Below are 14,871 nucleotides of genomic sequence, written 5' to 3'. Positions count from 1 at the left end.
TTTAAAAAGTGATTGAGAGAGAAAGAAAGGGTTTGTAAGGAACATGGCAGGGGGGTGACAGCCCATCTGCCACAGCTGGCATGTGTATATGCACTTGAAGGAGTAAGCTAGGGTTGAGGCAAAGAAGTGTTGCTTTCCCTGGTCCACAATGAGCTTTTGTCCACCTGAATCAGAGAGACCAAGAGAGACACCTCAAGCATAATTTTGCAGTTTGTTTGGGGTGAGTATAAGCACCAGCGACCTTCAAATACACTGCCTGCTTGATACAGTCAGCATCAGTGTCACCTTCAGACTGCACTTCAGTGCCAGGTCTCAGCTGTCATGCAGCAGTCTCCAAGGGCTACTCCAGTCCGTTAAGTGGCAGAGGTACAGGTTACAAAGCCATGCTTCCTTTCCAAAGAAATTACCCAAGCCAAGCAGAACAGGTTTTTTATTATAGTACACAAACAGAAAAACTGAAGAAGTGAAGCATCTGCTACAAGGGAATCCTAATTTTTCAAAGAATGTGAAACATCAATCAGAAATTTTGTAGAATTAGAAGCTGAGAAAATTTGGGACAGATGGAGGAAGACAGACAGAAATAAGTCAGGTTATATGAGCAAATAACCAATGAAAAGCAACTGAAAACTCAATGGTGCAGTTGAGCTCAAAGCAGTGTCTGTGAGAACAACCCACTGACACAGGACACATACACATACTTCTACAAAATAATTCAGTAGAAGAGATGGAAGTGGTTTTGGGTGTAGGAATAAGTGTTCACATTTCAACTGTAGGTACATTTTCCATGGCTCCTGAAGAAACATGACTGTCTCTACTTATATCCTTTTTTCCAAAGTACTCTCAGTGATAGTGGTATATGCATGACAAAGCTGTGCACAGCTTTATTACACATAGAGGAAGGCAGCAACTCATCTTTCAGCCTTCTTCAGACAGAAATTATTCACCTCTTTAATCAGGATGAAAATGAGATTTCCATATTTTTAGCAAACATTCCCAGATTTCCAGCACAGAAGCTTGCTGAAAGATGCAGTGAATTGCTCCTGTGTGACAGGAATGTCTTCTCTAGTCAGGTCTGCTACACTGGAATCAGAATGAGGCATAGCTGATCATAAACTCTATGTTCATAATTTGTCCCATTTTTAAAGCATCTCTGAGTCATAATAATTTTACTGCCAGTCTTAATGCCCAAATCCCTGGAAGGGTTGCTACGCTCATCTCCACAGGAAAATCTGTTGGAATTCATTCTTTTGCATGGACATGGTAAGGGGTAAAGGTGGGATGTGAAAGCAGCAGCCTTGGACCTTGCAGTGTTTCCACACACATGCACTAGGGGGGAAAAGCATGAACCTTCAAATGGGAGTTAAAATAAGAACCCAGGAGAAAAATGGCCTATAAATATCCTATAGACAAGCTATATGGCTCAGTGAGCTGGAGCCTCTCCGACGCCTTGTTGACATATTGTCCCCCAGCCAACTCAGCTGCTGAGATACAACAAAAGAGTTTCACTATCTCAGCACTTTCATGCTATTTGAGAGGTCCCAGATGACAAATGAGTTTATGCTATGTATCTTGCAGCACTCTCTGCCTAAATAATCTGTTTATTTTAAATCTTTTTCATATAACAGGCGTTTATACTACAGTATCTAAAAAAAAGATGGAACCTCCAGGAGAATTTAATCCATACAAATTTTACTTTTCAGCAAAGAGATTTCAAACTTCTAGTCATGCCATTTATCCTACTGTCTACTAAAATCACTTCTAAAATCATAATTTATCAGAAAAACAAAATAAATGAAAAGAAAATAAATGAAAAAAAAAATCAGTGTTGCAGACAGCAGCCATATGAGTTCAGCTGTCTATTATATTTGCCAACATCCTATTTCTGCCTCCAGTGTCCTACTAGGTTTGATGGCTTCAAGAGCCATTTTTCCAACACCAAGGGATCAAGACAACCAATAACAGGGAAAAGAAACCCAAGACCCAAACCTAGCCAACTGAGAATGGCACCTCACATGCCTAATTCAACCCACTGGGTTTCACACTGTCTCATGGAACACTGCCAGATTATAAATTTACATGAATTTACACTTTAGATGAATTAGTCTTTGACTCTTTTTGGTGTCCTCTAGACCAAGGTCACCAGTCTAGTTCCCTCAGTTTTCACAGACAATTCCATTTTATTACTTCTACACACACGTCTCCAGTTGCACTAGCCAGCACTGCTATTCTACTAAATTCTTCACTTCATAACCTTCACTGTGTCTCAGTAAGGAAAAGATTTTTTGTCAGTGAAATTAGTGACTATCAAACAAATTATCACCTTAACAAGCACCGCAGAAATGTTATTTTCTTCTTCCTCTACTCTGTTGTAATGGGATAAAAACCACAAGAAGATCTGTGCTGTTTGGAGCTCTAAAAGCCTATCTAGTATTTGCCTTAAGATAAAGACCAATGAATTGTATCAAGGTAAAATTTAAATCTGAGGATGCACAGAGCAGATACTTTTCCTGAATATTCTCTCAGCATTGGATTGAGTCCTTGCCCTTCAAGAATGTACCCAGTTGCTTTCTAAACTCATGTAAACTTTCAGCATGCCCAATTTACCCCTTACCATGCACAGTCTGACTATGTGAAGAATTACCTTCTTTTCTTTGTTCAAAATTTTCTGTACTCACCTCCTTAATGCTTTGGCATTTCATGTATTATGAGCAGCTGTTTCAGCTCAGTAAATGGCACAGTATTTTAAAAAATCAAACCACTGTAAATGGTATAAAATACATGTGCTGCTTACAAGAGCAGTGCCATGCAGCTGCAGCAGAGGGGCAGGGAGGCCACCTGAAGACACCATCACCCAGAGGCATCTTCAGCTCTGCCAGACCTTACACCTCGGGGGTTTTTAGGCATTCCTACCTCCAAAACTGAAGTGCCCAACTTTACCTCCTCTTAGCAGCAAGTAAAGTTTTGCATTAGACTTCCTCAAATCAATACAGTTAGAGCACTTGTTTCCACTTAAGATACTAAACAGTTTAGTGCAGAAATTGGAGAGATAACTAACAGTTCAGATGATCACAGTGGCAAAAATACACTCTCACCCCATCCCACACCCCCTGTCCTCCAATAAGGGAAGTTAAGTGTTTCTTCACCCAAAGCATAACTATCAAATCAAAGTTCCTAAGCCAAATGACATGATGTAGGGAAAAACACCATGAGTTTTGGGTGCACAAACATTTTCATAAATGGAATAAAGGAATAATATATGCAATACTGCATGCTTGGGAGCAGGTATTCTCTATAGTTCACATTTATCATTCAAGAAAGACACATTCCTCCAAATTAGTAGAGTTTTTCCTTGGCTAATTAATAGCCAATGAAGCATTGGGGAGGGGTTTCAAAGGAGACTAATGTTAATAGACAAAAAAGGGAATAAAAAACTCTGTGAACTAAGTAAATACAGGATACTGTACAGCAGACAAAAAGGAGTACAGAGGAACACAGAAGAAGCAAACCTGGCACGGGACTCTTCTTTAATTTTTTTTTTTCCTAAGCAGAAAAAAGCAGCAGGTAACAACTGAAGGCTAAGAGCAGAAAAAGACTGCATATAGGCTAAATACTACAAGTAACATCAAGCTGCAGATATGACAGCTGGATGGCCCCACTTGTGGGCAAAGTACCTTGTTTTTCCAGGGAACCAAGTTACAGCAGGCGCTAATGCAAGACTGAGAGATGCAGTCTAACAGACTAGACTGTTGAGTGAGACAAAAAGAAACAAAGAGAATGAGTGGTAAAAAGGGAAAGAAAAAGGAGTAAGAAAAAAAACACACAAAAGACAAATACAGTTAATATACACATGCATACATTTCAGAACACAAGGAGAACTGGAGTTTGAATGTGACATTTCAAAACATCTTTCACACTGGTAAAACAGAGTAACACTGAAGGACAGGAATAGCTCCCAAGCTCTGTCACAAACAGCAGCATGTAAGATACGAGAAAGGAGAACACTGGTCACAGTATTGAGATGTAAAATCCAGGTAAACCAATTTAATCACCAACAAACTCAATTAGGATCAGTACTACACTGGAGCTTGGCCTGTGCTCCATTAATCTAACTTGTAAGAATCAACATTAAAAGGGCAGATCCAAACACTTTATTTTATATCAACTTCCACTCAGAGATTTCAGCTTTCTATGTTTTCTAATTTTGTTCATTCATTTTTGAGTTGGGCCTGCTTCTCCTTAGTGGTTTTCCTTTGGAACAGCACATGTTCTGCTTATCTTAGATATTTCCTAAGATGCTGAAACACAACGTGCTTGGTAGTGTGACTATTACCCTCTGCTGACAGACACCCACCTCCACAAAACCTGAAAATGTTTGTGGATCGACACCTAACAATGGTTTCATATTGTCTCCACAGCAGACAGACAAGCAGAATATCTGGCTATGGTTTTTAGTTTTAGAAGCAGATTAAAAATAACAGGGAAAGCTGGTTTCCTTTGTGATATCACCCATTCTTTTTTGCTGTCAGTTGGCAATTATATCAACTGAGAAGTTTATGAACAGTAAAGAGGTATTCATCCACCCATCATTATTTTGCTGTTCTCGAATTTCAATTATTAAATACTGCATGCACAGAATTTAAATGTTGGCTTTTTTGCTTTAAATAGACAACAAAGCTTTCATCTAGCAATAAGGAGTTCACATTTTGAATCACAGGATTTTTGGTGACCCCAGTTCCACACTGTTACCGAAGAACTCTCCTGACAGCTGAAATATGACCCCCTCAAGGCATAAGACTTATTAGAATTACTTGGCTCTTTACCAGTAGGATAATAATTCAAGGTCAGAAATTTGTTGTGGTAAACATTCTAAAGAAAGTAAACAATCTTCTAAAGAAAGATTAAACATTTACAGCATTTAAAAATAAAAGTGCCAATTAAACAGAGATAGTGGTCAAAAAATTCCACAAAAGAAAGTTATACAATATTAATGGAGAATCATGCTACAGTTTACAAAAAATTTATGTCTTTGTGAGCTGGAAATAAGAGTGGCAGGGTTAAGGCTAAGGTTCTGAGATAATCAGTAACAGCCAAGACTCTCAGTTTGGCAACTATCTTTCTCCACAGCTCTGAATCATCCTTTCAGCTACAATATTTAAAGGAACCTATTCCAATTTGAAATGGAAGTGCTATCCTATATTTAAAGCATACTTAGTTACATTAATTTTCTCCAGAATGCACAGAAATTGTTAGTAACACATTATGTTAACACTCAAAAAACCCTTAACCAAGAAAGGATGACAGCTCTCAGTCTCCAAGAATTCCCACCCATGCTTATATACTTTCATGCAAATTGTTTAAAGAAAAGTGTACTCCTATTTTTTAAATGTTACATTAGTTTTATGTGTGCAGATGGTTATATGCTGCACAGCACTGGCCAGGATAAGTTGATGGCATGTATGTATGCATTTATGTGCAGGACATTAATTAATAGCAACAAACAAGGTGTTAATACTTTCCCCATTGGAAATCATAATTCCAGTGAACTCAGCAAGGTTTTGCAAATTACCATTATAATGTATTCCACAGTATGAATGTGCTTTACATTCTCGGCTCACTGCCAGTACATACCACACACAGCTAAACAAGATGCTCTGACATTCCCTGCCAATACACAGATAAAATGCAATCACCACCTGGACAAGAGACTCTACATATTCCACAATACCTCTTATTATGTGACTAAAACCCATGGAGGATAAAACTCAAAAACACTGTATCTACTAAAGTGCATTCTCAGAGTCTGCACATTTTGCTGATAAAAGTTATTTGGTCCATATTACCACAAGGACATATGGTTTAGTAACAATTCAAAGAAATTAAACTGTGTTACAATCAAGGATATCCTCCCACTCTCGAAGCAAGAGCTGTTTTTGGCAAAGTATTCTAGAATATCTATCTTGAAAATGCTAGGAGCTCTGGCATTTCAGTTTTAGGCAGGCACACACCCCAGCAGTAACATCCTAAACCACTACACCACAGTCAGCTTTTCCTTCAGAGCCTACAGGCACCACAAAGGCAGAAGAGCAGAACTTTTCTTCTTCAGAACAGTAACACAACTTACTAGTTCTGTAATTGAAATCAATATAAATTGATGTACAAAGCAATATGGCTTCATAACTTTCTTAAAACTTGTGATCAACTGTTCCTTCTCTTTATTTTATTTATTTCTAGATTCTAAGAGTTGAGATGTGGGGATATAAGCATGAAAATCATGAAGTAAACTGAAAGAAAGGCAATAAACCCAACTTAGTGGACAATCTTCATTTTCTGGATTCCATTAGTAAACAGTTGTGATGCATTAGGACAAAGCCCCTACCTTACTGAATAACCACCTGCATTAGCAATTCGAAGTGTGCACCTATCCAAGTTACAATTCAAGTATGCTGATGGCTGCTGAATAGCTCTTCCTGCAATTTAGCAGCTACCCTTGCTGGAGTCTTCCCTCCAGAACATTACCAAACCCCTTCTTTCACACTCTGAACATGCCAGTGGGAGCTGTGTATCACTGCATGGGTAAAATTAGGAGTTTTAAGACACTATGGAATTCAGATTAACTACTGTCACTGCAATTCAAAGAAATAAACATCTTTGTGATCCTCTAAAAATCCTGCCTTAGTTGACCGATGTTATGGCAGGCAATTACACTGCACCACACAAGTATTTTTTCCAGCACTTTTCCCCCCACCATTACCTTTTGTTCAATTTCTTCATAATCATCCTGGTAACTTCCACAGATTGCACTGGAGGATGAGAAGGTGGGGCCCTGAGAGTAATACTGCGAGCTCCGGTAGCCATCCCGCCGCAGCTTGTCACACTCTGCCAAAAGGAAGAGAAACAGGAGGTTCAATCATGACAAGAGCCATTACTGCTTATGTTTGGTGTTCAATAGCATTTAAGTACTGAATGTTCTTCTGAAAAGGTTTACCATGCATTAACATTGCCTGCCCCCAGTGACAGAACCCAAGGGCACGTCCCTCATATTTGTATCTATATTTCCTCCTCCCTTCACATGTGTGACATACATACTAAGCCCACAGAGAGCGTATTAACCCAGGCGATGGCAAGTGCTTTGGAAAGAAGGGGGAAAGAGATTTCTTTATTTATTTGAGGCCTGGCTCGGTGTCTTGACAGATGGCAGCATCTTGCAGGATGGGAGACGGATGCATGAGAGTAACTCCAGGGGTCTCATTTGCCGGGCCGGTAGACATCTATTATGTGCCTTACACTTGAAATGATGATGATGTTGCTCACTACTCAAGCACCATCTGCTAAATAACTTTGGCACTGACCACTTGTCTTGTCTTCCTGTCCGTGGAAGAGACCATTTACTGTGATTTTGGAGAGAGGAATGCAAATCACAGGGATCTCAAAATCTTGTGTTGCTGCAGAGCACACGTAGTTTAATACTACAGAGTTTCTAAAGTTCAGAAAGCGTTCAGAGCAGACATGCATCCCCACTCACAATAGCCAAAATTCCAGCCAGCATAGCATCCCCCTCACCAAGTTTTCCACAATCATCCTCCTGTCTCCTAATTGATATTCAGTGTGATTGTGCTAAAGAATAACAGACGCCAGAGCATAAGGAAAAATTAAATGTTCAAGATGCAGCAACCAAACTCATTCGACCAGTTAGCTTTACACTTTCAAAGACAGATATCTAAATCTGTTGAAAGATGGTGAAAGCAAGAGAAAAATTAAGTATTTGGTGTATTTCCATTTAAGGAAGTGAAATTTCTGCACAATACATAGGCATTATCACAACACAAAGCACTTCTATCATCACTTGCTGGAGAAGGCCTTTCTGTGATTATATTATCTGTCTGCCTATCCTGATCTTCTGAATACTCCTTAAAATAGAAAAGATGCAGTGGTTATACCAAGGGCAAGGTTTTAGAGAGGCTTCTGCCTGGCAAATGATTAGGTGGACTTACAATGTGCATCTCCAGCATACATGACCTCTGTTATGCCCAGATGCTTCTGAGACTGAGGTCTGGAGGACTTGTGCTGACAGGTTAACTGATCTATAGGAACCACAGATCTGTGAGGATTTAATCAATAAGGACTCTCCTGTATCTGCACATGGACACTGAGGAGGCAAGCTTACACTCTGACAACCAGCCACTTCCACTGGTGCAGGACATATGTCCTTGCCTATGTATCCCTAATGTCTCCAGAAGGGCAGTATGACAGGAACCTTTCCTTCTCTCTCCATTCAAGGACCAGCAGCAGTGTGGGTTTTGAGATCCAAATCAATGGCTGTATCTGAAGATCAGAGGGCTGGAAACCCTGTTTACCCGTTCCACATGTGTGAGCATGCTGACATTGTGCACATCTGGCAAACTGTTGCCGTACTTCAGGAGGGGGCTGAAAAAATGACTGTCAGCAACCACAGCAAAGCAAATTCCTCCACCACCATTCCGAATTTGATACTGGATCCAGCCAGATCCAGCACATAACACACACAGATGTGAGCACCCTGATGGGTTGTTTGTTGGTTTCAGCTACAAATGAACAGGCTAAATGGACTGTGGCAGAGCAAGACAGCCCAAAGACTCGCATCAAGTTGTAGCACGGTTAACACGCAAAGTTGTCAACTTGGACACTGCGACTTTTACAGAGGAATCATTAATCACTGCCAACAAACATGAATACAACCTAATGGGTGCACAAGAATGCCGTTATTTTTCCTCCCATTTTTGGACTGAGGCTTAAGAGTCTTTGCTGGCCACTCCTGACACTCTCTGACATCAAACATCATGGCACGCCCCAAAAAAAATCCTGTCATGGTCTGACCTGGGCTAGATGCCCACCAAAGCTGCTCTATCACTCTCTTCCTCTGAAGAGAGCTGGGCAGGAGAGAGAAAATATAACAAAAGGCTCATGAACTGAGAAAAGGACAGGGAGAGATCACTCACCAGTTAAAACAACAGGCAAAACAGTCTTGATTTAGGAGACTTGTTTGAATTTATTACCAATCAAAATAAGAGCATGATAATGAGAAGTAAAGCAAATCCTAAAAAACACACTCCACCCACTCCTCCCCTCATTCCCAGGCTTAACTTAATTCCCAACTGTCTACCTCCTCCGCACTCAGCAGTGCAGGGAGATGGAGAATGAGTGTTATGGTCAGTTGATCATGTTATTCCTGCTGCTACTTCCTCCTCAGGGAGGTCATTCCCCTGCTTCAGTGTGGAGTTCCTTCCTTGGGAGACAGTCCTCTAAAAACCCTCCAATATGAACCCTTCCCATGAGCTACAATTCTTTACAAACTGCTCCAGGAGTGGTTCTCCCATGGGTGCAGTCCTTCAGGGACAGTCTGCTTCAGCGAAGGTTCCCTACTGTGGGTCAGAAGTCCTGCCAGCAAATCTGCTCTTGCTTGGGCTTCTCTATCCATGGATTCCCAGGGCCTGTCAGGAGCCTGCTCCAGTGTGGGCTTCCCATGGAGTCACAGTTGTCACAGGACTCTTCTGGAGGCGACAGGCTCTTCTGGAGCGTGACAGATAAATGCTCTAATATTAATTGTTTGACCTTATTTATTTTCCTAGCCAAGAAGGTGAGGATCATGAGTAGTGCACTTCATGAAGCCCAGAAAAGCTCCAAAAACTTAAGGAAATCAATGCTGAAGGTTCAATTCCATCAGAAGTTCAAGTGGAGTGCCAATAACAACCTGTCAGCTTATCAAGCTCACAACCTCCCACTGTCCACAACACAAAATCCATGTAACTTCAGAAGTTATTGCAGCAACATTGCTGATGAAGCCAAAATTGCCAAAAACTGCTAGGTACAACCAAGAAAAAGGTGGTTTGTCCCCAAGAACAGCTTTTTATGTACTGTAACTGTACATATTGCAGCACAGCAGGAAACACACTGTGGATGGCACCCAAGGCCAACAAACCTCACCGGAGGCTTTAGGCAGACATGTTTTACTTCATGTTGCAACAGCCTACATGCACAACACAAGGCCACACATTGCACCTGACTGAAGGTACTGCTGCTGCCGAACCAAGGGTGGCAACTGCTGTCTAAAACTTGTTCCAGCTAGAGGCTCCTCCCCTCCATCTCCTTACTCTTACTAGAGGTGCACACAGTGTTCTGTAATTAATGAGGTTCATATTTTTCAGATATAGGGGTTTTACTTTCGTAAAAAAAAAACCAAACCAAAACAAAACAAAACAAACAAACAATGAAAACTTACTCTAGGAAACACTCCAGATACTTCCTCTTGGAAAGCCTCCCTTCTTCCCAAAGGAACAGTATGTTGTGCTAGTCTGACAGCCCCAAACAGAGAAGAGCACTATACACTAAGTGAAAAAGTTCTTACGGTTATGCATGTTATTTCAGAGATGTCTGTACTGAAGCTGACAAGGTAACAGAAGGATCCATCCAGTTCCAGTTATTAAAAATCTTCATTTTAAAGAATGACAATACATTAGCACCAGCTGAATTGGGGACATACACTCTCTTGGCTGCCATTTCCCACATTATACAACATTCAAAACCATGCGCAGCGTTTCCGTATTTCCACCAAAGAACTGCCAGGTGGAACCCCAGGACACTGCATCAGGCAGGACACAAACACCCGCTCCTGAGGGTGTGCTCACCATTCCAAATCTGCAGCACATGCTGCAGGCAAGCTCCAAGTCATCATTTTCACATGAATCTGATCTGAAAAGTGCAACAACATGATTATGCCCCAGATGAACCAATTTTGCTTACACAAACATTAATTCCAGGAAAGTGTTAGTGCTTTGGCAATTACAATTGGTGGCTGCACTGGGTACTGGCACAACTCAAAAGTCTGAAGCTGCCTCCCTCCCCTTCATCTCCTGACTGATTGCTTCTGAGGCCAAGTGCACAGGGACATTGCCTGTCACCTTCTGCTGCCCAGCAAGTGCTTTTCTGGCTAGGTGAAACCATACATTTGTTCTTGTTTTCCTTCTATACTAGTGATACATTAAATTTCAGAACCTCCTCTGTATTAGAAGTACTGCTCAAAAATTACTGTCATTAGATTATATAATAATTTTTCTTTCCACTTACATGGTACAAGTGAAACCCTTCCTAAAAAATTAAATCTTTCCTGAAATTTTTCCTTATGTTTTGCTGTTCACAGGGTGGTTTTAGTTAAGCGTGAAGAAAGTGCGTGGGAAATACAGATGAAGCCCTTTTAAAGGCCCCTTCATCATTTCCACAGTTATTAGAACAGGCTTTGGGAGACACAACCAAAGCAAATGTGTTAAAGCTGTCAGTGCCCAATACAATCATGCCCAAGTCTCTGCTATATACCCAGATACTCATATATTTCCTTAGGATTGCAGCCTTTGCCAAATCTTGGCATCAGACAGAAGCGTGCTGGGGACATGTCCTGTGCATCACTCATCTCTACTCTCTTCCCTTCTGCTAAATAAGCTGGGGAACAGGCAGGTACCTGCAGCAGCAAACTGAGAGCAAAGGCCCAACCAGCCATATGCAATTCTGCACCAGAATTTTGAGCCATGGCACTGAATTCAGCACTGTTGTGAATAACTCCGCCTCTCCATATAAAAGCTTACGGTCTTTGTGACAGACTGTCAGGCCAAGTGTATGAAAATACCTCTGAGGCCTCTCAGCCCAGATCTCTCTATTACATACAAGGAAGTCATATGTGCCCCTGAGTCAGTAACACACACAAGTCTCAAACAAAGAAGCAATTTCCTGCTTTTCCAACAACTGAAATCATATTCTCGCATGACAATTTGAGGCACAAATCACGGGAGTGAACAGAAGGCACAGCACTGATACCTCAGTAATTCGTCTGACATGGTATTACCATGGTAAAGCAGGATTAACGTTTACCTTGTCAGACCTACACGCCACACCGTGCCATGACAGATGGAAGGCGGGGTTTGCTGGGAGGGGACCAGATGCACTGGCTCTTTTCCTCTCCTTTAACCAACTTGGGTAACGTTTTGTACCTGCTGAGCTTCCTAGCCATAAAACTTGTTGCCATATCTTAAAGTTTTTATGAAGGAAAATGCATTACCCTGCCAGAAGCAGAACTGGTCAGAGTGACATGGATTCAGTTATTTTCAGAAGTTGTGCTTTGTATTTTTTTATTGTAAATGAACTGTGCAAGAGTGCTATTTATAACAAGCCCCTTCCTAAAACAATTATTTTGCCTGTCAGTGTTAGTGTGCCCCATATGTACCTGTCTGCAGGGAAAAAAGCCTCCAGGTGCTGGCTTCCACGGCTAGAGCCTGTCTGAGCCCGAGACCTCTCCCTAAGGCAAAGCCCCAGCAAGAGCACTGAGCCACAGCTTTATGCCACCATCCTGGACCAGTCCTTCAAGTCTCAGGCCGGAAAGTGCACCCATCACTCATTAAATTAGCCCTAATGAGATTACTCTGATTACTCCTGTAAGCAAACACTGCTCACATGACTGTTGCAGGATCAGGCCTTAAGCTCTGGAGCTGTCTACATCCACATGTACACACTCAGGCATACTCTCACAAGCATATACTTGAGAGGCTAATATTAAAAAACTAAAATCCACATTTTAAAATATTTATTAGTAACCAGCAAAGGCACTACTAGTTAAAGAATTAAAGTGCCATGATACTGACTAGTATAAACTTAGAAACTTGGCATCAAAGTTATTCAGACACCTTAATAGCACCAATTAGTTTAGAATAACTATCCATCCAATTGCATGGGTCAAGCAATGAAAAGACAGGAAAATCATATCCTGGAAACATCTAAATTTGCCCTGTATGCAAGAACAGGACCTGGAACTCAAGACTAACTGCTAAAATCCAAAGAGATTAAAATAACATGTAAGTCGGACCAGGAGCAGATGTGCTGCCTGCCTGGCTTAGCTGCTGAAACAAAAACTCCCAGGTACAAATGTAGAAAGGGGAAAGACCAGCACACACATCAATTACTTTTATATCACCTCTTGCTGTCTCCTTGTCAGCAAGAAGGGACATGTGACAAGCTGACAGCTTCATCTGCATGCTTGAAAAACTCTCTCAGCTGAAGTCTGAGTGACTTCTTGGCAGAGCCTTTCATGTTGTAACTCGTATTTTTCTATTTTTTTTTTTCTTTTTCTTACTACGGAGAGGCTATTAACTGCTCAAGTCAGATAAACTGTCAACCAGAGAACTAAATCTGCTGACTAGTATATTAAAACACATGTATCCATTCTCTGCACATACCACTGGAAAACCACTCTACTCCCCAGGATCAGAAACCTTTTTTTTTCAGTCTTCAAACACTGTAGTTAACTTCTTCTGTAAATATCCCCAAACCATGTTCCTCCCTAGTCACAACTACAAACACTGTCTTACAAGTAGCTTTTCAAAATTTCACCTAAAACCAGACTGTAGTACAGTATACATTTGTCTTGTAAACTCAAACTGTTCAAAATTACCTCTTCCTTTACAGGCGACACTGCACTTTAATAATCAAAGTATCAATATTTTTGGCTTTAAAAGAAATTACTTTCACCACTGGTAAGTAATGGCACATAATTTTAATTTACTTGCTAGAGACTTTGAATTTGTTTTTCCAGTTGAGTTGAGATAACTAAGATCTGGTGGGCTTGTGACAGACAGGTGTGGGTGTCGAAGACCAGGATTTCTGAGCTGGCAATGCTGCATATGAGCGAATCACGTTGGGTTAGATCCAGTCAAGGACTTACTTCCTGCAGTCAGACAGGGCATGATCTAAATTTCACGTATGTGCCTCCTAAATTCAGAGTCCAAACAGGTATGTACATACTGCCTGCAGCATATGAATACACAGAAAGGCACTCAGGATAAATCCAACTAAGGAAGAACTTGAGATGCCATAACTCTCATCATGACCACGCCAGTAATGGCTGGTGCTGGGTCCAATGCTGCAAGGCTTTCTCATGAGGGGCAAGAGAACCTAACAGGGTTCAATGGATGATGTGCTTTTGCAAGTTAAAAGTATTTTTCATTTAGATACAAATTTAAGTTTTTTACAGATGATGTGGGCACAGGCTAAATCTCAGCTTCCTAATGGTGTTCTCAGAACACTAAGCAAAAGATTGTCCCCTGTAAAAGCCAGAGTTGTGCTTTGTTTGGGACTGTCATATGGTCTGGTGCTAGGTACCAACACACACTCTGACTCTGAGCACTGAACCAGGACCTCTTCAAAGGGCATGGCTCCCTCTCTGTTTGTTCACAGCACTGTGGTAAGACATGGATAAAACCAAGGTGACACTTGACTATGCAGTTAACTGGGGAATTTCAGGGAGGTAACTTTCCAAGATAAAGAGCTTGTTGAGAATTATTATGCCTGGAACTATAATTAAAACAGACACCCTAGTTCAAAGGTTTCTTTGGTTAGTAAATCTAACTGAAATTACTACCTTTCATTCTGTGCCTCTTTATGGTTCCCTCATTTGTAAACTGGGGTTAAGAATGCAGAGTTCTCTGTGTGTAGATGAGACAGGCTATATAAAAGCTCAGCTGTACAAAGGCAATCTTGTTTCTCACAAATATCTCAAGTTAAACATGACTTCAAAAAAGCAGCTCAACTTAACTCCAATACAGCACCTATTTTTGTCCCTGGATCTAAATATGCAGCAGACAGCTTGCCTCTACCACTTCACATTCCTCCCAAAAATTCACTCAGCTTGGATCATGTCCCATTTTCTTTAACTGTATAAATCCCCATATCATCTGCAGAACTTGACTATCACAGAGACTGCTTCTATATCAAAGCTTTAAAATATGTTGTAAAGCCACAGCAATGATGCACTTGTGCAACCACTGAACTGTAACCAATGCTGACTGCAAAGCAAGT

General features: G+C 41.0%; 1 protein-coding gene across 10 annotated transcripts in view; it reads right to left on the bottom strand.

Moving 5' to 3' along the window:
- NHSL1 (NHS like 1) overlaps positions 1–14,871 on the bottom strand; it is a 176,493-nt gene that overhangs the window by 26,411 nt on the left and 135,211 nt on the right. For all 10 annotated transcript variants that reach the window (XM_077175479.1, XM_077175478.1, XM_077175481.1 and 7 more), the window contains exon 3: positions 6,752–6,876. In XM_077175479.1, the coding sequence (XP_077031594.1) occupies positions 6,752–6,876 (125 nt within the window). The remainder of the gene's footprint in view (positions 1–6,751; positions 6,877–14,871) is intronic.

This window comes from Agelaius phoeniceus, chromosome 3 (genome assembly GCF_051311805.1).
Source record: "Agelaius phoeniceus isolate bAgePho1 chromosome 3, bAgePho1.hap1, whole genome shotgun sequence".
Classification (NCBI taxonomy): Eukaryota; Metazoa; Chordata; class Aves; order Passeriformes; family Icteridae; genus Agelaius; species Agelaius phoeniceus.
Note: the sequence above shows the minus strand (reverse complement) of the source record. Positions and strands in the feature narration are given on the sequence as shown.